Raw genomic sequence first — 21,464 nt, forward strand, 5'->3', positions numbered from 1 at the left:
ATGCATCTAATGTCAATCAGCGTAGGAAAAAGGTCACTTTCTCTCCTGGTGACTGGGTATGGATTCATTTGCGCAAGGAAAGATTTCCTTCACAAAGGAAATCCAAACTCAATCCTAGAGGCGATGGTCCTTTTCAAGTCCTACACAAAATAAATGATAATGCATATGAGATTGATTTGCCTAGAACTTATAATGTACATCCTACTTTTAATGTGGCTGATCCTTTTGCAGATTTGCCAGATTCGTGGTCGAATCCTCTCTAACCTAGGGGGATGATGTGATCATAGAGAGGGCAAGTGATGAAGGGAATAAAAGGATGACAAGAAGCATGGCTAAAGGAAATCATTTTACTTCTTGTCTTCTTGACTCATTTGTAAAAAAAGTAAAATAGATTTCAAAGGCTTGTATTTGCCTCTTTGATTTCTTTTCATTAGTTCTAGTAGAATAAATGCTTATAAACCCTTCTTTTCCTTTAAGCACAAGCAATGTGGGACTCTCATGGCTTGGTCTTAAAAAGCAAAGAAGAGGAAGAAAGGCGTCTTAGATGGAAGTGCAAGGTAGCGTAGCTTTTCTTCTTGTTTTGAACTTTAGGAGAACTAGTTGGCTTATAAACCCTTTAGGATGAAGGGAATTAAGCAATATGGGACTCAAAGCACCTTAGGAGCTGCTGGCCGACCTTGAGACTAGAAGTCCAATATCTCTTAATTCCACTCTCCAAACTCACTCCAAGGGCTATATAAGAAGGCTTAGGGTGTCCTTTTGGATTAACTTCGAAATTGAATGAATTCTTTGAGTTGAATTGCAAATTTGCATTCCTCTTGAGATAGTTTTCTGTCTCTAGTCCATTTTGGGCAGATCTTATCTTGCGCAAAGCGAGTGACGGTCCTTCTTCGACATTTATCTTGGAGTCCTCTCTCAAGTGGCGTGTCTACGAGTCATAAGTTTTCTCTTCCTTTCTTTTTTCCGCTTTTATTTTCCATTCATTATTTTAAATGTCATTAGTATACTTCTCTCTAGGCACACACTTCCATATCATGTGGTATCTAGAGCCATGAGCTTGATCCTTATTAGGAACTGCATGTTAGAGTAGAGTAGACAAGCATTTTTCAATTCTCACGCGCTTGTGCACGTTGCATGCTTGTCCAACTTGTGCACGTTGCATGCTTGTCCAACTTGGTTTGCATATCTACTTCAATGTCTAGTTTTTACTTTGTTTCAATTCACTCTGTACTATTCGCAATAAGTTATATATGAAAGAAACAGAAAAGTAATAAAAGTTTACCATACGAATGACATGCTCATGAATCGTGATCGACCCACCAGTATGCAGGGTGCCACCCTTTTTAGAAGCTCTGTTCCTCTGGGCTTTGGCACACTTATTACGAAACTCTACTGAATTCCAATGAGCCAGTAAAGAGTTCCAAATGTGATCGCCCAACCAGTAAGGGCTCTCCCCTGCATTGCGGGCATCCCTAAACATCTCTGACAACCGATGAGATGCTTTCATGTGGAAATTTCTTTGTATATGTGTTTCATGTTCAGGTTTCCACTGCACCTTCATCTGTAACATTAAACAAAATAAATATTGATTAATGAACATGCTAAAATAAGAATGACAATTAGTTTAATGGGTTGTTCACTTGAAAACGTTGCCAAAATGACTTTCTATTCTCTACAGATATTGCTCCCCAAGTAGGCCATGGACTTAAAAACTGTTGCTTAATTGATCGTGTGATGGTCTGGAAAGCAACCCTAGATAGAATAAACTTGCATAATAAAAGTCATTTGAATTAAGGCAATCTTTAAACATCAAAATGGTTAAAAAAGGGATTAAAATCTTACTCTTTACCATATGGCTCAATCCATGGTCGATCATGGAGGGGCGGGTCAACACTTTCACCATCACCAGTTTAGTTTGGATCAGCAGATGGTGTGACAGTTTCAGAAGGCGATATAGAAGATGAGGAAGGTGCAAAAGTAGGGTCAATGAGAGGAGTGGGGGTAATAAGCACAAGGGGAGGAGTGGGGGTAATAAGCACATGGGGAGGAGTGAGGGTTATAATCACAGGAGGAGGAAGAGGGTCTGCTACAGGGGTAGGAGAAGGGTGTACTGCAGGGGTAGGAGAAGGGTGTACTGCAGGGGTAGGAGGAGGGTGAACTGTAGGGGTAGGTAGTGTAGCAGACACCCTAAGTACATACTTTGGTGTCTGTTATTGCCTCTTTTTAGGCCTTGCTACCCCCTTTCCTTTATCAGGACGTTCTGAACCTTGTCTTGTCATTACTACATTGAAATGATTACAAATAAAGTGAAACAATACAAAAGAATAAGGAATGATCACTACAAGTTAAAGTGAATGTAAAATAATATCATACAACTTTTAAGATGGTATTTTACATAACTCTATTGAATGATAGTTCAATTTGCTACAATAGATGTCCAACATTCAATCATCGTCATCATGATCTCCTCCTCCTCCTCCTCCTCCTCCTCCTCCTCCTCCTCCTCCTCCTCCTCCTCCTCCTCTCCTCCTCCTCCTCCTCCTCCTCCTCCTCCTCCTCCTCTCCTCCTCCTCCTCCTCCTCTCCTCCTCCTCTCCTCCTCCTCCTCCTCCTCCTCCTCCTCCTCCTCCTCCTTCTTCTTCTTCTTCTTCTTCTTCTTCTCATCATCATCATCATCATCATCACCTTGTATTGCTGCTTGTAATTCTTCTCCATCACCATCAGGGTCGTGCAATGCGGTTATATGTTCAACTTCAATAATTTCTTGTGCTTGTGACATTTGGTCAAGTTGGTAGGCAACATCTTCCTCAACCACATTTGAGTCAATGCGACCTCTAGGCTTGGTTTGTATTGCTACAACCCAACCATGCTTGTCAATATTGCGGAATGATGAATATGGCACATAATAAACCTGTCTGACAATAGTTGGTAGAATGAAAGTATCAAACGGTGATTTTGAAACTGTTTGATTATTTTGCAAACTGTTTGATGAATGTCCTAATGAATTTTAGATTATGTGATTTTAAAGTTTTGGGACCAAAATTGGATTGCTTCGTTTTCTTTTGCTATTTATGATTGTATTACAGTGCAAAGATCATGTAATTATATTTGGAAACACTAAACCAGATTTTTCCAATCTAGAAATGAAGATTAAAGATTTGAAATTGTCAAACAACACTTAAAATGCTCACCGCACCAGAAAATGACATTGAAAATGGTGGTTTCAAACCAAAAAATGCTTGAAAGTGTTTCAACAGCTCAAGTGATGCTTCAAGCAAGTTTATATCATTAATTTGAAGGTATGCAAACACTTAAACAGCTAAGAAACAGATTGCAATGAAAAATCACTGGTTCACTTCCATTTTAAATCAAATTTTGATGGTTTAAAAGGTGATTATGCATATAGGCTGAAAAATGACCAAATGAACAGTGCAAACAACTTTGAAATGGCAATTTAAACTTGCTCAAATGTTGGAAATGCACAAAGACAACAAGATTAACCAAATCACTCTTGTTATAGTCAAATATGCAACAAAATGCACCAAAAACAACACTAGAAATCAGATTTGAAAGAATGAAAAAGAGGATAGCAACAACAAGGACTCTAGGAAGGCCTAATTCACTACAACTAACTGAAGATAATCAGCTAGAAGATTATAAGCACCTAAGACACAATCAAAGAAAGCAAGCACGGTGAAAAAGCTTGACGGAAAAACGGTGACAGTAGTTGAAATCAGATTTCAAGCAACTAAAATAGTCAATTTTCAATTTTGTAATTATTAGGGGTTGCTATCACTTCAAAAATATGTAAAATCATCAAACAAACTTGTCTTAAGGTGTAGAACCAAGAAATGTGCACTGAAACAAAAGCTTGATATTGCACCAGCATTAAATAAGCATTCAGATTTCAGCTTTGCACTGTGTTGTTTGAGTTGTGTGTGAGTCTAATTTGAGTTTAACTCCACCTAGCTACTATTTTCCAGCTTGGTCTTGTGTAGTTACACATTCTACAATAACTTTTAACATTGCCTAGTCCATTGAATCTTTTAAACTCAGTTTTGGTGGTGTGATAGAGTGATTTTTCCACATTTTTTGCCATAACAATGTTAGATTTCGAATGCTAGCATTTCTATGCTGTGTGACAATTTGAGAAAGTCTAAAATGATGTTTAAAAGTTGCTAGCAGAGTTCAATTAGTGATATAATGGTCTGAGTGCGTAATAGTATACTAATCCATCAATTTTGAGTCAAAATTAGGAAGTGGCAAGGTGTTTTTGAGTAACAGTTTGAATTTGAGCCAATTCAAAGTTTGAAAAAGTTTAAAATCACTAAATCAAGTTGCTGGAGTGATTAGTTTTGAGCTACAACCACTGCTGTGACATTTTGTGTCTTAAACCACCAAATTGTGAGTCGTTTTTTTGGAAAAAATGAACCAGACAACACTTGTGTAGATAGTGGTAGCATCTTGAGGGGTGGAAGTTAAATGAGAAAGGAAGGATCATGGTGGGGGGGGGGGGGCATGGTCCTGGCAGAAGCATAATGAAGGAGAAAGAAATAAAAGGAAAATATGAGAAGAAGTGTACAATACACATTCTTATTGTTAGTGGTAACCCTAAAGCATGTACTTTATCTCCTTTTTCATTAGGTTTGTTATCAATTGTTATAGTTTTTGAAATTAGAGAACACAAAACTGTCTTCAATGTATAGGCTTTTACACAGATCAATTAGCAACAAACTAAAATAAAGCATCTACATAAGTTTCCATGCTCAATTTGCAGAATTTAATTCTCATGAAGGCTATAATAAGCAAAATAGACAATTCATACATGCTCAAATTGGTCAAACTGCGAAATTAATTAAAAAAATTCAATTATAATGATGAAACTACGAACATTACGTACCTGGAAATGTTGAAATCTTGGATACTTGACTTCAACTGCAGCTCGTCACCAATTGTGCCTCAGCCCTAAATCAAAACACCAAAACCTTGTACAGTAATGAACAAATTACATTACCACTCAACAATAACTTACTTTCAATGTTATTATATTCAAAACGAAAATGTGTCTAAACATTTTCTATTTCCATTCCAACTAGCCCCAGATATACCCAAACAGATTTAAACTAGCCAAGAAACTGAATCCAAACCTTTAATTACACTAGACATAATTAAACAAAGCTTAGGACATTCCCAGATACACACAACCATATCAAACCAAATTCACTTGTAGAGAAACATGTACACTTAAAGTTATTACCAATTCTGATTAATCCCACCCAAATATATCATAACAGCCAGGTTAAAAAGACTTCCTTAGGTTCAGACGTTCCATTCCAAAACCTAATAACATAGCATTCATTTCAATTCCACAAAATACAACTTCAAACATAACTAACAGCTCAAAGAACTCTAATAACGTTAAAAACTACACAACATATCATTAAATTAAATTCATCTTCCCTACTACATAAGCAAATAGCCCTCATAATAGATTATCATATCATTATGTCATTACATAACTCACTACACCCTTAGAACAAAAGAATTTATACTATCGTCAATTCAAGTTGCTTAATCTTTGGGTTAATTCACTTTTATGAGAAAAAGCATATTATAATTGAACTTAACCAATTCATATTAAGTTTTCCTCATTCCCATACTCTTAAGAACTACAAAGTATAATTAACAGCTTGAGTGCAACTTGGTTTACAACTTGGTCAGCAGCTTCTGATAAACCTTCTTTGCACAAAACAAATACATAATTTAAGGACTCCCTTAGCAATTCCAGAAAACATTGCAAGACTAAATCCTTGCCACCATAAGCCACAACGAAGAGCTTGAAATAAACTAAATTGAAAGAGAAGTAGAGAAAGTAGGATTTACATAATCATATATTATTACAACACGGGCCAAGGTTTCAAAGCAAACTAAGCTTACTCTTTAAGTTCATGAAATCATACGGGCCAAGGTTTCAAAGCAAACCTACTGCAAATAATTTAAACATCATTGTTCATTCACGGAACAAAGTACCAAACCAATTCAAAGAAAAATATATAACATTGCATACATTTAACAATGACATATCAAATTCTTCATCAGTCCTTCATCAACAAAGTCTTCATCATTCACAAAATAGAGAACTCACCTCTACGACAGCGACACCCCCTAGGTGTATCAGCCGTCTAATAGCCTCCCTCGCGATAATCAAAGCCCTCCTCACGCAACGAAAGGCCCTTCGTCACAAAGCCCGTAGATTGGCCTCGTCGCGATACCGGAAGCACTGGTCACGCCGCCACACCACCCTCATCACACCGCGACAGAAACCTCGTCAAGAAACCCCTTCGCAACAACCTAATCCCTCACCTCAACCACCACCCTCCTCACCGGCACTCTCCTTCCACACCCCCCCCCCATCCCTCACCCCCCTCTCCCCCCACCTCCTTCCTCCATAGAAACATAGCACACAACGATTGAAGACCAATTTCACAAAAATGGGGAAGGTTCTGAAGACCAATTCCACGACAGAAACCTAGCACAGTGGTTAGGTTTGGGGGTTCTGAATGACAAAGGAAGAGTAAGGGAAGAACTTCTCACTTGGGCGAAGCTTTCGCAAAAATATAATTTGGCAGAATGGGAGAGGGAAATCCCAAATTTTTATTTCATTAAGTCTGAGCAATATACCGGCGGTCATATTCCACTAAAGTCACTGTGCTAATACAGACGGCTAAAAACCCTCGATAATCTACACCTAACATGACCATCGAAAAATCCTTCGATAATTCAGCTCTACCAAAGGCCTATAGGCCGTCGGTATTAATCCTTCGGTAATTGACAGTTTTCTTGTAATTATACATAGTTTATGTGATATTTTATTAAAAAGAAATATAATTTATATTTAAAATTTAATTAATTCTCTACTTGATTAGACAATGAGAGATTTCTGTATTAATGTAACTAGACTGATATTTTGTTAAAAGGAATATGATTATAAGACTTAATTATTAGTTAATATTGTAGGGATTAATAATTGGTTTTAGCTGTCCAAATTTTAAGAGATAAATAATGTTACTTAGGGTAAAAAAACGCTTAATAAAACTTTTAAGATAAACTTTTAACCCTAATTTAATATATTCATGAATATTAAAGTATTAATATAAATTATCAACTCTAAATACTTTAACTAAAACCTAAATACAATATCTAGGTACTTTTAGTTAGAACGTAAACTATTAGAATTTTAAGATACTAAACACTATAAACGGTTATTAATGTTTCTACGTTAGATTTATTTTGCATGTTAATAGATTTTATTAGTTATCTTGTTGTATGTTAATTATTTAGTTTACGTGTAATATGATTATTACAAAAATTTATGATATTACTAATACTGTACTGGTAAAAATATTTTCAATCAAATACTTTATATAAGAAAAAAGTTACTCTAAAAATAACTTCAGAATGATTATATTTTACTTTCTTTTCCATTTGCTTTTAATATGTATAACCATTAAATTAAAAGAAAATAAAAAATAAAAAGTTGTTCTAAGAAATACCTACAATTCCTTTATCTTTCTCCTCGCAGCAAAAGTAGTCCAAATTCCTTTGGTTTCAATTTTCCAAAAGCCTACCACTAGTAAACATATAATTCCACTTCTGTTTTACATTAAACTTAAGTTTGATATGTATTAAACTTAAGTTTGATACATTTCCGTTGATGGATGTCTTGAAGGTTACGTTTTTTATTTTAGGGTTTTATTTGAAAGTTTATTTGAATACGCACCTTGAAGAAGCATCACACACTGCACTACGAGAACGACACTGCACCACGAGAGGGAGACTGCTTGATAATTTTTTCCACCACCACCAACCTTTGCAACTTGTAAAAGAAAGAGAGGAAGAAATATAATGTTAAAATGAAAGAAAAATATTTTATTCATAGTGGAATAGGTTGTGAATGGGTAAAATTAAAAAATAACCCTAAAAATAAAATTTTACTTAGAGGCAAAATAGTAAATGAGAGATGGAGGGAGAAAGGTGTGATGGTGGAGGGAGCAACACCATAAGGTTAATCCCTTGCCAATTAACACTAATCATAATGACTTGTTGTTTGGGTCTTGGAGGTGGATAACCCCGTTTTAACTGTAGAAATATTGTAAGTAGCTTGGGCCATAAGGAAATATTTTTAAATTATGTAATTCAGCAGCTGCTTTTTTTCTTAATTATCTTGAAACTATTATTCACTTTTGAATTGCATAATTTGATTAACTTTTTTTTTGTCTTTTGAACTTTTGCAACTTCAAAGTTACTTTTTTAAGGAAAAAAATAACTTCTGAATTGTGTAATACAAAAATTAAAAGTGACTTTCAGATTACAGGGTCTAAAAAGGTAAAATATAATTTTTTTTTATATTGGAGGTGTATAAAAAGAATATATGAAGGTACAATAAGAAGTTAAAAGTTAAAAGAAGATCATGAAGTAACACATTAACGTTCAAAGGATGTAGTAAAATTATTACTTGTTTCATAACAAAAATTCAAAGAATACATTAATTAAACTAGTCATAATCATTGTCATTTGAGTTTCTAGTCCATGGAATAATCCTGACTCCTAAAATCAAATTCCATTTTTTTAGTCCACTTAATAGAGATTTTTTTTAAACCTCAACTCCAAAATTTCAGAATTGGGATAGGGTTAGGATAAACTCACCCCAAACTAAATTTATTTATTTTTAATTATTCTTTTATTTCTTTATAAGTTTAATAGTTTTCAAAATTTACATGATATTTTACTAATATATTTTAATTAAATAGAAATATATAAATATCGATTTTATACAAAACTATTCAAGATAATTTTTTAATTGTAATTAAATATATAATTTCATTATTTTAAAAAATTAAAAGTATAATATATATTGAATTTGTTTAAATTTAAATAAAGAAATTTTTTACTAATATATATATTGGGTTTGCTAATGTACGTAAGTTATTTTTTCAGTGGGTACATTTTAGCAGAGTGTATCGAGTTTTAGTAGACAAAACTACCCTCATATATTATGGATTTTAAGTTTTAAGGTCAAGGGTATTTGAATAATTTTACTCACCTCTCTCCCCTCCCTCGTTCCTCTCAACCCTTTTTCTTTCATCTCTCTCACAGAAACCTTCTCTCTGTCATCCCTACCGAGCCCCAATTGAAAAAAATAAAAAACACCCACCTAATTCTAATCTACCTTCCTCACTTATCCAATTTGTTTCTCTCTCACCTTCATCATCTCTCACCTACACACAGCAACCCGCAACACCGCAATTTGTTGTTCTTGCTCTGCTTGTTCATTTGTTTTCCACTTTAATAATAAAATAATTGATGATGTTGATGTTGATTTTTGATTGGAGAGCTTTGTTATATCCTTTCCTTTCTGATTGTTATTAAATTATTAAAAAACTAAAGTCTACAATAATTTTAAAAAAAAAAGAAAACACAAGAAACCCCCCATGAAAAGACGTTAGCATCAATCCGAAATAGTTGTAAAACATTTAGTTTCTTAATACCAATTTTGATAAAATCATAGAAATGAAAGGAGTAGAAGTTAAACTATAAGCGTGATGGTAACAAATTTATTAAGTTTAAATTCCAATTTGAAATTAGTGTGTTTTGTTTTTCTTAATTTCACTTCTGCGGCAAATGATAAATTAGAATGACAACATCATGTTTATATTAACCAAACAAGTTGGAGATGTGAATTGTTTAGAATAAACTTACATGATATGATTACTTTAGAAAGTAATTTTCTGATCCAATTAAGAGCTAATAGGTTCATTATTATGACTAATTTACTAATTTCTGGTTGATTTTTAATTAGTTGGTATATCAATGCAGTTCTTCTTGGAAACTACTCAATATTCTACAATCTACTCAAATATAGAAGATGTGTAATTTGTTAGAATATTTTTATTCTTTTTACAAAAATGAAATGAAAATATGCTTATCAATATGAAACATTCGAAAGGGAACGAGCACTGATCTCTTTTTTGAATAAGGAGACAAAGTCAACAACAATAATTTTATGTATTCATAACTCTCTTTAATAATTTGTTCCTGTTAAATAATTTAGTACGATGTGTAGGAGCTTCATTTTTTTTGACGTTGGTTATATGCAAGAATGTGAAAAGTATATTCATAAATATTGTTTTCAGTGAAAAATATGTTTTTAGAATTATTTTTAAGAACTAATTTCAGAAATCCATTTTATGGGCAATGACTTACCCCTTCCTTAATCCCCTTTCCATATAACAGTTTTTCTCTTCTAGAAAATATTTCCAGACAACTTAATAGTCAAAATATCAAATCTCCCTAAAGATAAACTACTAATTCTAAAATTTAAAAGGGAAATTTAATAACAATCAGAAGGGAAAATATATAACACAACCCTCCAGTAAAAATCAACATCAACATCATCAATTATTTTGTTATTAAAATGGAAAACAAATGAACGAATATAGAAAGAATAACAAATTGTGGTGTCGTGGGTTACTGTGTGGGTTCGAGAGAGGATGGAGATGAGAGAAAAACTGATGGCATATGCCCTAGCCATGGCTAAGCACACTTAAGAAGAGTTGGATTCATCTATGGAAGGTGGGTCCGAGCTCTTATCATCATGAGCCATCAACATGTTCTTAGTAAAATTATGTGTATTTTAGACCTTGTATTAAGGGTCAAGTAGTATAGGATTTCATTTGAGGCCTTGTATTAAGGGCCAAGTATTGTATGGTTTGTAATTTTATTTTAAAAGAATGTGTCCCACCATGAGACATGATGGCCACATGACAAGATCTTAAGTGAAGAGTTTTTCTTAAGAAGGAAGTGGCCACGTGTCATTTTCTAAGAGGAGAAACTCTTACTAAAGTGGATTGTCACATGTCACTCTAAGAATGGAGAAACATTGCAAAAGTGGATTGTCACATGACACTTTAAGAGTGGAGGAACTTTGCAAAAGTGGATTGCCACATGGTACTCCAAGAGTGGAGAAGACTTTACAAAAGTGGATTGTCACATGACACTCTAAGAGTGGAGAAACTTTGTAAAAGTGGATTGCCACATGTCTCTTTAAGAGTTGATAGTTTTTAGAGTTTCTTGTCTACTTTGGAGACACCTTTGTCTATAAATAGAAGGGTCTCCTTCCTTGTAAAATCACTTGATGAATTTGAATGTTATTATGCCAAAATGTGTGCAAAAATATCTTGTCTCAAGTCAAGGCTAGAGCATCCCATGATGCCCCTCTAACCACCCTTCTCTAAAGTTGGCCTAACCTCTCTAAAGATCCATCAAACACCTCCCACCAAAATACTCACCAAAACCTCACCAAAACCGTGAGTCCACCACCATATTCATAGCTTCCGCACAAATTCCACCTCCATAGCTTCATCTTCATGCTTTGGCCCAACCTAGCTCGAGGAGGACGCTATCAAAAATAAATTGGATAAGTGAGGAAAGTAGATTAGGGATGACAACGAGAAGGTTAGAGTGAGAGAGAAATGATTGAGAGGAATGAGGGATGAAAGAATTGGTGATATGAGGGAGAATCAATTCGTTGGAAAAAAAACCTAGGTTGAGTTGGAGAAATTGGGGAAAAGAGGGTTGGAGACGAATTAAAAGAGAGAATTGAAGCAACGGAGGAGACCCTCGGACCCTAGGTCGTCGTTGGTGGTGGGGAGGTGGAGGAGGCGGTAGAGGGGCGGTGAGATCGGGGTTGTCCTCTTGCATGAACCTGCACCATGAGAAACTCCAAATGGATGAAAATGGAGACTCAGGGGAGGGAACAATGGTGGGTGTGAAATAGATGAGAAACCCCAAACGTGGCACACGCCTGACTCACAATTAGCTACCTCATACAAAAATTTAACGTCATTCAATTTTAAGGACTAAACATAAGAGTTTCAAAACTAAGAGGACTAAAATGAACAAACCTTTCGAAGAGGGACGAAACCCAAAATTCCTTCATAGTTTAGGAACTAAAAACATATTTAACTCTTAAATATATTTTCGATATCGAAAATGACTAGGAAAGACTATAATTGAGAATAATACCAAAAAACACTGAGAAAAGAGTAAATTTTCTCATTATGTAAAATAAACTTTTTCAAAATAAGTACAAGATTTTTCTCTATAATGAGTCATAATCAGTAAACATGATCTTAGAATGGTTTTCATGTTTTTAATGAATGATACACGACGATATTGTTTTCTTTTTCTTTTTACAAAATATACTTTATAAAACACTTTTATTTCTTTAATATTGATTAAAATAAATATTGTGATTAGATATATAAGAAAATAGTATAATAAAATAACAAGTATTATATGGATATTTGAAATTTTAGAGTTCCTATTTAATTATTTATTGTATTTGTTTTAGATTGAAAAGACTTTTTTTTGTTAATTATTTATTTGTAACAATTGATTCAATAATTTTTTATTTATTTATTGTTTTATGTGATTTTTATATTTTTTAAATTTTTTTGTTAAATTAATATTAATGATGTTAATATAATTATATTTGACAATTTTAAAAAGAAAAATCCATGGATTAGTCCTAATTCATATGACTTTGGAAATATTTGACTAAGCCTTTTTTGCCCAACCAAGACTTACTAGGGGCAAATTCTATTATATGGACTTATTTTACAGGTCTAATCGCAACAAAGTACATGACATGTTGAAATTGAAGATGAAGTTTAAAATTTACAGATAGAATATGGAGAATAATGAAAAATTTAAACTTAAAATGTCACCTTTCCGAATTACAAAAGTGAAATCATGGATGTTTCAAAGATGCAATATGAATGAGATAAGAGCTTTATTCTATAAAATAAAATTGACACTATTTATAACTCTAATAAATTTATAGATTTTTTATTTTATAAGTTGTTTAACTTTCTTGTATTACTATTCAATATAAGATTTAAATTTACATTAGAATTTTTCCAACTATCTCGTCCTTTGCCCTCCCAAGAAAATTATACAGCTGACATATGAAAAATAGATATACAACATTACAAAATCAGTCATCAGTTTCGTATCCTTCCCATAACCTTTCTATATATTTATACACGTCAAGCATACTTGGCCTCTGGTGTGGAGACAACTGAATGCAATCAACTGCAACCTTAACCAGACAAGAGATTTGCTCATCGAATCCTTTTCCCAATAAAGATGAATCAATGACATTAAAATTTATACTCATTTCAACGTGCTTCTTTCCAGTGATAAGCTCCATCAGTACAACGCCAAAATCGTACACATCCTTCTTCCCTAGCTTCTTCTGGCTTTCTTTCATGAGTTCAGCACTTCTGAAATTCCGTAATTTGGGCTCAAAATTCTTATCAAGCAAAACATGCTCCGAGCTTATACCAAAATGGAGTATCTTCCAATTGCAACAATAATGGAGAAAGGATAAACCTCTAGCCAACCCAAGTGCTATTTTAAGCCTTATTGGCCAATCCAATGGAAAAGCTTCATTTTGCAAAGGATGTAACCAATCAGAGAGTTTACCATTTGGCATGAATTCATAAACAAGGATCCTCTGCTTTCTCTCTGTGCAAAACCCAAGAAGACCCACTAAGTTTCCATGTTTGAATCTGTGTAGAATCTCGATTTCTAAGGCAAACTTTCTTTCAAATAACTTGGAATCATAGAGTCTCTTCACTGCCACTTTTGAGCCATTAGAAAGCTTGGCCTTGTACACCGTCCCTGTCTTTCCTGTCCCAATAACATTGGTCATGTTGAAGTAATCAGTTGCTTTACACAGTTCCATGAAGCTGATACTCGATCTTAGTTTCTCCAGTACTCTAGAAACCTGTGTATACACCAAACTATGTTATACCAAACTTTTTCTTGAGTGTACCTTTGAATTGAAATATCAGTAATAAAATGCATCTTGATGGATCCAGTATATAAGAGGGCAAGTAGAAAAGCTGTATATGTAACTAAGAAAGGTTTACGAACATAATTTCCTAAGAATTTTAGAGTGTGATATGAAATTGATGAATGTTGGTAAAATTAGAAAAGAAGAGAACCTCTTGGTTTCCTTTCTTGAGCAACAACAGATAGAGTAGTATATCATGCCTACCAACGTTGGAAGACATGAACTTTCTCTTGGTCTTCTTCAGTTGCGCCCAAGGGACACAGAACCACATATAAGCAAAGATGATCCCACTGGCTGAACAGACATAACCAATGCTAAAACTGTACCAAAATGATTGATCAAACAATGTCTCATGATCACTTTCTTCCGATCCTCCGTCGAATTCAATGCTACCTGCGTCACTGATCATGGCGAAGCAAGTCTGCAATGACCACAACATGAGTAGAAGAACGTTGAAAACCATGGTTCTCAGGTCAACTTCCATATAGATCCAAGGTTATGCTTAAACAAGGTTCATTTCTACTGGTTTTGTCCCAAAGTTACGCTACAATACTTTGATTCCTTCCCATCAAGTTGACTTTTTAAGGATGAAAGTCTCTCTCCCATAATTTACGCTACAAAATAGAAAAAGAGCAACTGCAGAGAGAGGGGCCCTCAACGGATCACAAAAAGGCCTGCTGGTATGGATTGGGCTCTTCATACGGCCCAATTAAGCGAAAGTCCAAGGAGAGTTACTCCCTCCACCGTCACACAGCTCCCTACACCTCTCAAATTTGTTTTTATTCCAAAAATATCATTTTTACTTTTATCCTTTATCTTTTTTAACTTTTTCTTAAAACCCTAATTTTTTACTCTATTATTTAGTCAGTCACCCATCCCCACACCCTTTACCTTTTTTAACTTTTTCTTAAAACCTTAGTTTTTTACTCTCTTACCCCCACCCCCACACTCTTACTTTCTCTCTCCATCTCTATTCTCCTCTTTCTCTTCCTCAATTAACGGATCTCGAAATCCGTCCACGGATATTGAGATCCGTTTAAGTGTTCTACGGATACCCTATATCCGTTTAAGGGTACTGAACTTTGTATTTTGCTTGGCACCACCACTGGACCACTACAATAGCACAGTTAAAAGGGAGAAGAAGCAAGAGAAATATGATTTTTGTGGGAGTACATTGATGCAATGCGTAGATGTTGGTGAAGGTAAATACATTTTAATCATAATTAAACATTTTATCGGGATAAAAGAGGAATGAGAAGGTGTAAGGTGGTAAAGGAAGTAACAATAAATCCAAGTAGGTAAAAACAACATGCGTTGATCCAAGAAACAAACCCGGACAAAAAAATTGAATAGGGATAAGGACCGCGATATTCCAACAACGTTTTCTTAACACATTTTTTACAAAGCCACGTGTCGTGCTTTCATTGGTTTGTTTTAAAAATAATATTTTATAAAAACCTTCAAAATGGAAGTTCGTAACCCTTCTTTTAACTGAAAATCCGAAAATACCCCTTTCTCTGTTTCATTGGAGACGAAGGTCCCTTCTCGTGAAGGTCCAAGGTCGCGTTTCGCAGAGAAACTTTTATGCGTGCCTTAGAGGACCAAGAATTTCTAATTGAAGAACTTAAAAGGAGGGTTGCAAGTTTGGAGGCACAATTGGCTGAAGAGAAGGCAAGAAGGCAAAACAAAGATGACGTTGGACAAAGTGTGCCTCGTACAGAACCATCCGTGAACACTGGTTTTGTATCCCCTACTGACATTGACGGAAATGAACAACCTTTGAAGACGTATGTTAGGGTTCGTTACAAGGAAAGAGCACTTAGGACTCCATACACCGGAACCGTAGTGCTTAGAATAAAAAATGAGTGATATGTGTATTTAGTTGATTAATGGAAAGTAAATGATAATTGTAATCATTGTAAATAGATTAAGAAAACAAAGTGTAATGTATCGGATTTAGTTCAATGATATAAAATTTGAGTTTTTGTTTGAATTGGTCTCATATTTTATTTTTTCAATACCATTGTTATTATGAGTTGTGGGTTTGTGGATTTCAGAATGTGGTCAAGTTTAGTGTCTCCTAAGTTGCAGACTTGTTTGTAAGATGTTGGTGTTTGAGTGGTCATTCTGGGTAACATGGGTGACCAATGTCAAAACCAGTTCATTTGAATGACAATTTGAGTGGGGGGTGATGTGATGTGAGGCCAAGGAGTGTGGAGTGACCCCTCATCACTTGGAGGACCAAGCTGTGCAAGGGATGACTGAGGGTGTTGAATAAATGCTCTGGTAATCGTTTACAACTTCCTGGTAAACGATTACCCGAGAGAAAATGAGATTTTGTACAGAAAGTCCAACTGAGGTAGTCAGTCAGGTTAACAGGGGTGACCATTGTCAAAAAAACTGGGTTTGAGACACTTCTGCACTTGTCTGAGGCTGGTCTTGGTGTTTCAAGGGTGGGAGAGGGTGGTTAGTGATGTGATGATGTCCCAAGGAGGGTGGAGTAACCCCTCATCAGTTCGAGGAACAAGCTGTGCAAGGGATGACTGAGAGTGTTGAAAAAAGGCTGTGGTAATCGTTTACAACCTCCTCGTAAACGATTACCCGAGAGAAAATTGGATTTTGTACAAAAAGTCCAACAGAGGTAGTCAGTCAGGTAAACGGGGGTGACCATTGGAAAAAAAAGTGAGTTTTAGGCACTTTTGCACTTGTCTTAGGCTGGTTCTGGTGTTTCAAGGGTTGGAGAGGGTGATTGGTGATGTGATGTGAGGCCAAGGAGGGTGGAGTGACCCCTCATCAGTTGGAGGAGCAAGCTGTGCAAGTGATGACTGTGACTGTTGAAAAAAGGCTGTAGTAATCGTTTACAACCTCCTCGTAAACGATTACCCGAGAGAAAATTGGATTTTGTACAGAAAGTCCAACAGAGGTAGTCAGTCAGGTTAACAGGGGTGACCATTGTAAAAAAAAGTGAGTTTTAAGCACTTTTGCACTTGTCTTAGGCTGGTCCTGGTGTTTCAGTGGTGGGAGAGGGTTGTTGGTGATGTGATGTGAGGCCAAGGAGTGTGGAGTGACCCCTCATCAGTTGGAGGACCAAGCTGTGCAAGGGATGACTGAGAGTGTTGAAAAAAGGTTGTGGTAATCGTTTACAACCTCCTCGTAAACGATTACCCGAGAGAAAATTGGATTTTGTACAGAAAGTCCAACAGAGGTAGTCAGTCAGGTTAACAGGGGTGACCATTGTCAAAAAAAGTGAGTTTTAGGCACTTTTGCACTTGTCTTAGGCTCGTCCTGGTGTTTCAGTGGTGGGAGAGAGTGGTTACTGATGTGATGATGTCCCAAGGAGTGTGGAGTGACCCCTCATCAGTTGGAGGAGCAAGCTGTGCAAGGGATGACTGAGAGTGTTGAAAAAAGGCTGTGGTAGTCGTTTACAACCTCCTCGTAAACGATTACCCGAGAGAAAATTGAATTTTGTACAGAAAGTCCAACAGAGGTAGTCAATCAGGTTAACAGGGGTGACCATTGTCAAAAAAAGTGAGTTTTAAGCACTTTTGCACTTTTCTTAGGCTGGTCCTGGTGTTTTAGTGGTGGGAAGTGATGTTTTGGCACCCCATGATGGAGGGAAAAAACAATGTTTATGAGATGAGCAACTTGGGTGAGATAACATGCTGTCAACTTTGACCTTTACTGGCTATTTTACTGATAACTTTTTCCACCGACCTCCAAATGATGTGATTCTTTTTTTATTAGAAACAAGACTCAAAAATCTTTCCAATGACTACTAATTTGTAATTTGTGGACATCTGAGTTGGTACAGTTTATTCTTTCAAGTTAGCGTTTCATATATTTTTGCCAACTCTGACCTTTGCTTGTTCTTTTGCTCATAACTTTCTCCACCGAACTCCAAATGAGTTGATTCTTGTTTTGTTGGAATCTATACTCAAAGACCTTTCAAATTATGCCTTAGAAATCAAGTTTACACCTTTTTTGACACTGTAATCGATTACAAGGACACTGTAAACGATTACCCGAGTGAAAATTGGATTTTGTACAGAAAGTCCAATAGAGGTAGTCAGTCAGGTTAACATGGGTGACCATTGTCAAAAAAGGTGAGTTTTAAGCACTTTTGCACTTTTCTTAGGCTGGTCCTGGTGTTTCAGTGGTGGGAAGTGATGTTTTGGCACCCCATGATGGAGGAAAAAAACAATGTTTATGAGATGAGCAACTTGGGTGAGATAACATGCTGTCAACTTTGACCTTTGTTGGCTATTTTACTTATAACTTTTCCCACCGACCTCCAAATGATATGATTCTTTCTTTATTAGAAACTAGACTCAAAAATCTTTCCAATGACTACTAATTTGTAATTTGTGGACATCTGAGTTGGTACAGTTTATTCTTTCAAGTTAGCGTTTCATATATTTTTGCCAACTCTGACCTTTGCTTGTTCTTTTGCTCATAACTTTCTCCACCGAACTCTAAATGAGTTGATTCTTGTTTTTTTGGAATCTATACTCAAAGACCTTTCAAATTATGCCTTAGAAATCAAGTTTACACCTTTTTTGACACTGTAATCGATTACAAGGACACTGTATACGATTACTAGTGTTTTTTTACAGATTGGCTCTGCACTTGTCCAACTTGGTCCCCTAAGTAAGAATGGCTTCTTCTCCACTTCTTGGGGTCACCTCCCATCAATTTCCACTCTCTACCTCGACTGAAACACCAACACCAAGTAAATACAAGTGGACTTGTGCCTGAAAGTAACAATTTTTGCCAATGATCACCCATGACACCACAGCTGAGTACTTCAGTTCAACTTTCTGTACAAAACAGTGATTTCTCTCATGTAATCGTTTAACAGGCCACTGTAAATGATGGACAAATTTGTAAGCACCAAAATATGATGTCACAAACTTGTTTCACAATCGGCAAGTATGACCGAATCGTTCAAGTAATAAAACTTGGTAAGACCAAGTATCGTTCTTCCCAAAGGACTCACGGCCTAGTTTAGTTATGTGGTTTCTTGATTAACTAAGACTTACAAACGAAATATTTGAGTTTAAAATGCAAGACAGAAAATAAACATGTATGCATGAATTTTGATCAATGGCAAAGACAAAAGATAAACACTTTCAATGGAATATATGAATGAATATGTTGTTGGGGTCAATTTCATCTCATCCACTCTCATATATTTTAGGAATTCAACATTCAAATCATCATTGTTAATGCCACTCTCTAATGTACCATTCTAGATGGCTTCTCCCTAATCAAATAGTTCATACAATTCCTAGCATTCCTAATGATTAGTTCATGAGTGCAGGAGCTTAAAGGCAACCAATAGAATATTGTCAGTATAATATTGGGAGAAATTCCCCGGATCTAGACTTCCCCGTACGTGTCCGTATCGACAAAACCAATAATCATGCATTAGAATGAGTTAAACAATGCAAGCATTGAGCAAAGAGGAAAAACCCTAACTAATGATGAAAGAAAGCATATGTCTTAATTCAAAGATGTACTCAACAGATTCCATATATGAGAGCTTCAAGAGATTACATTGATTCCCCAACAAACATACAAGGTTTAGTTCACCATATTCATGGTGAACCTAGATGAATAACAATGAAAGTATGAAAGAATAAACCCAATAAAGTGGAAGAGGTAGCCTGAGCATCCAAGATCCTCCTTCAAAGGGGTGAAAGAGAGAGTGTTTGCCTCGTTTCTGCCAAAGATACCTAACTAAAGGACGTGCAAGCCCTTATATACTAATCTAGAGTTACAAAAGATTACAAAAGCCCAAGCCCAAAAAGTGCCGCTCAGCGCCATTTACCGCTCAGCGGTGGTTACGCGTCTTCTTTCTTCCCCTCAGCGGCCATTTGCCCCTCAGCGGTTCCAACGCCACCTCTTGAGTGCCGCTCAGCGGTAGTTTGCCGCTGAGCGGTGCCTTCGACTTCTCTTTTTGCACTCTTTCTTGTCTTTTCTAATGTCCTCTCTCTCATTCTTCACTTCTTTCACCAAATTCACCTCAAAACCTGCACAAAAACACTCAAATCAAGTATAAACCTGTCCAGCTCTCTTATTTCTGAAAATATAAACAAAATGCATGATTTCAAGCTAGTTTCTAAGTCTAAAGGTTGCTTTTAGTATCACTTTTAAGCATGAAAATAACAGTTTTTCAACTGTTATCAGTAAACGATTACAACAGTGTTTTTTTTGTAGATTAGCCATGCACTTCTCCAACTTGGTCCCTTCAGTAAGAATGGCTTCTTCCCTACTTTTTGGAGTCACCTCCCATCACCTACCACCCTCTACCACCAGTCAAACACCAACACCAAGTAAATACAAGTGGACTTGTGCTTTAAATTAACAGTTTTTGCTAATGATCACCCAGGACACCACAACTGACTACTTTAGTTCAACTTTCTGTACAAAACAGTGATTTCTCTCGTGTAATCGTTTACGAGGCCACCGACAATGTTTTTTCTGCAGATTAGCTCTGCACTTGTCCAACTTGGTCCCCTCAGTAAGAATGGCTTCTTCCCCACTTCTTAGGGTCACCAAACATAACCTCCAAACCAGTAATGACCCTTAAATTCACTTGTATGGTTTTTTGGTCAACAAATTCCACAACTTATATTCATTTCTGAAACCATTACCTACATTTTAAATACTTATTAATATTCTGCAGTCTTTTTTCAATATAACACCTTTGTTCATTATAACACACATAACGTAAAAAGAATTAAATTCATGACACCCAAACCGCCACCAAACTTCGAATCAGAAAAAAAATACAAGAATAGGGTTAGAACGACAGAGAAGATAGAGGTTAGATCGAGAGAGAAGATAAAAGGGATGAAAGAAGTGTAGAGGTGAGAGCGAAAAAACGAAAACCGCGAAACCAAAAATGTTAAACTTGTAAACTTTTCTTCCAATTTTGCCCTTAGTATGATAACCTCTCTCTATTTTTTTTTATTAAATTTGACCAATGCAAAGACGCCACCTGACGTTGTCAAATTGTTGGCAAAAATCGACATATCATTTTCCCAGGGATAATACCACTGCAACCAAGATGGAAAAATAATTTATGTAAAATAAAAATAAAATAAAATATAAAAGTATACATATCATGTACAATGAGAATATTTTTTCATAAATATTAGAGAGGTAACGTGCTAGATAACATATCAATTTCTTTCAAACATAACATGCAAGGACACTCTTTTTATCCGATCCCACCCATTGTGATCCTTAATATTCAGAAACTAAATGAGTTTAATTTTGTTACGCAATCTAATTTTTCTCCAACCTAACTTAAACAGTGCTCATAAGAAATAAAAGATCATATACGACTTCAACTTTCCCCAATCCGTCCAACGGATTAAATCATTCTATTTCCTTGAGATGAAATTCCAAACTCTGCATTTAAATATTTTGAAAACCTTAATATAATATTTATAATTTTCCAAAAACTCGTTCAAATGTGGCGAGTGGTCAACGTAATGGTCTTTGTACAGTGCAAACTGTACTGAAAAATTAGTGGT

At 35.6% G+C, this 21,464-nt stretch overlaps 1 protein-coding gene across 1 annotated transcript; it reads right to left on the reverse strand.

Annotated features, from left to right (window-relative positions):
* Nucleotides 1-12,887: 12,887 nt before the first annotated feature.
* LOC124845269 (probably inactive leucine-rich repeat receptor-like protein kinase At5g48380) lies at nucleotides 12,888-14,453 on the reverse strand. The gene is made up of 2 exons (XM_047322336.2): nucleotides 14,072-14,453; nucleotides 12,888-13,851 (listed from the first exon to the last, which is right to left on the reverse strand). Exons 1-2 carry the CDS (start codon nucleotides 14,402-14,404, stop codon nucleotides 13,057-13,059), a joined length of 1,128 nt encoding a protein of 375 aa, XP_047178292.2. The 5' UTR covers nucleotides 14,405-14,453; the 3' UTR covers nucleotides 12,888-13,056.
* Between the last annotated feature and the right edge of the window lie 7,011 nt (nucleotides 14,454-21,464).

Source organism: Vigna umbellata, chromosome 1 (genome assembly GCF_029865625.1).
Source record: "Vigna umbellata cultivar VRB3 chromosome 1, Vumbellata_1.0, whole genome shotgun sequence".
NCBI classification, from domain to species: Eukaryota; Viridiplantae; Streptophyta; class Magnoliopsida; order Fabales; family Fabaceae; genus Vigna; species Vigna umbellata.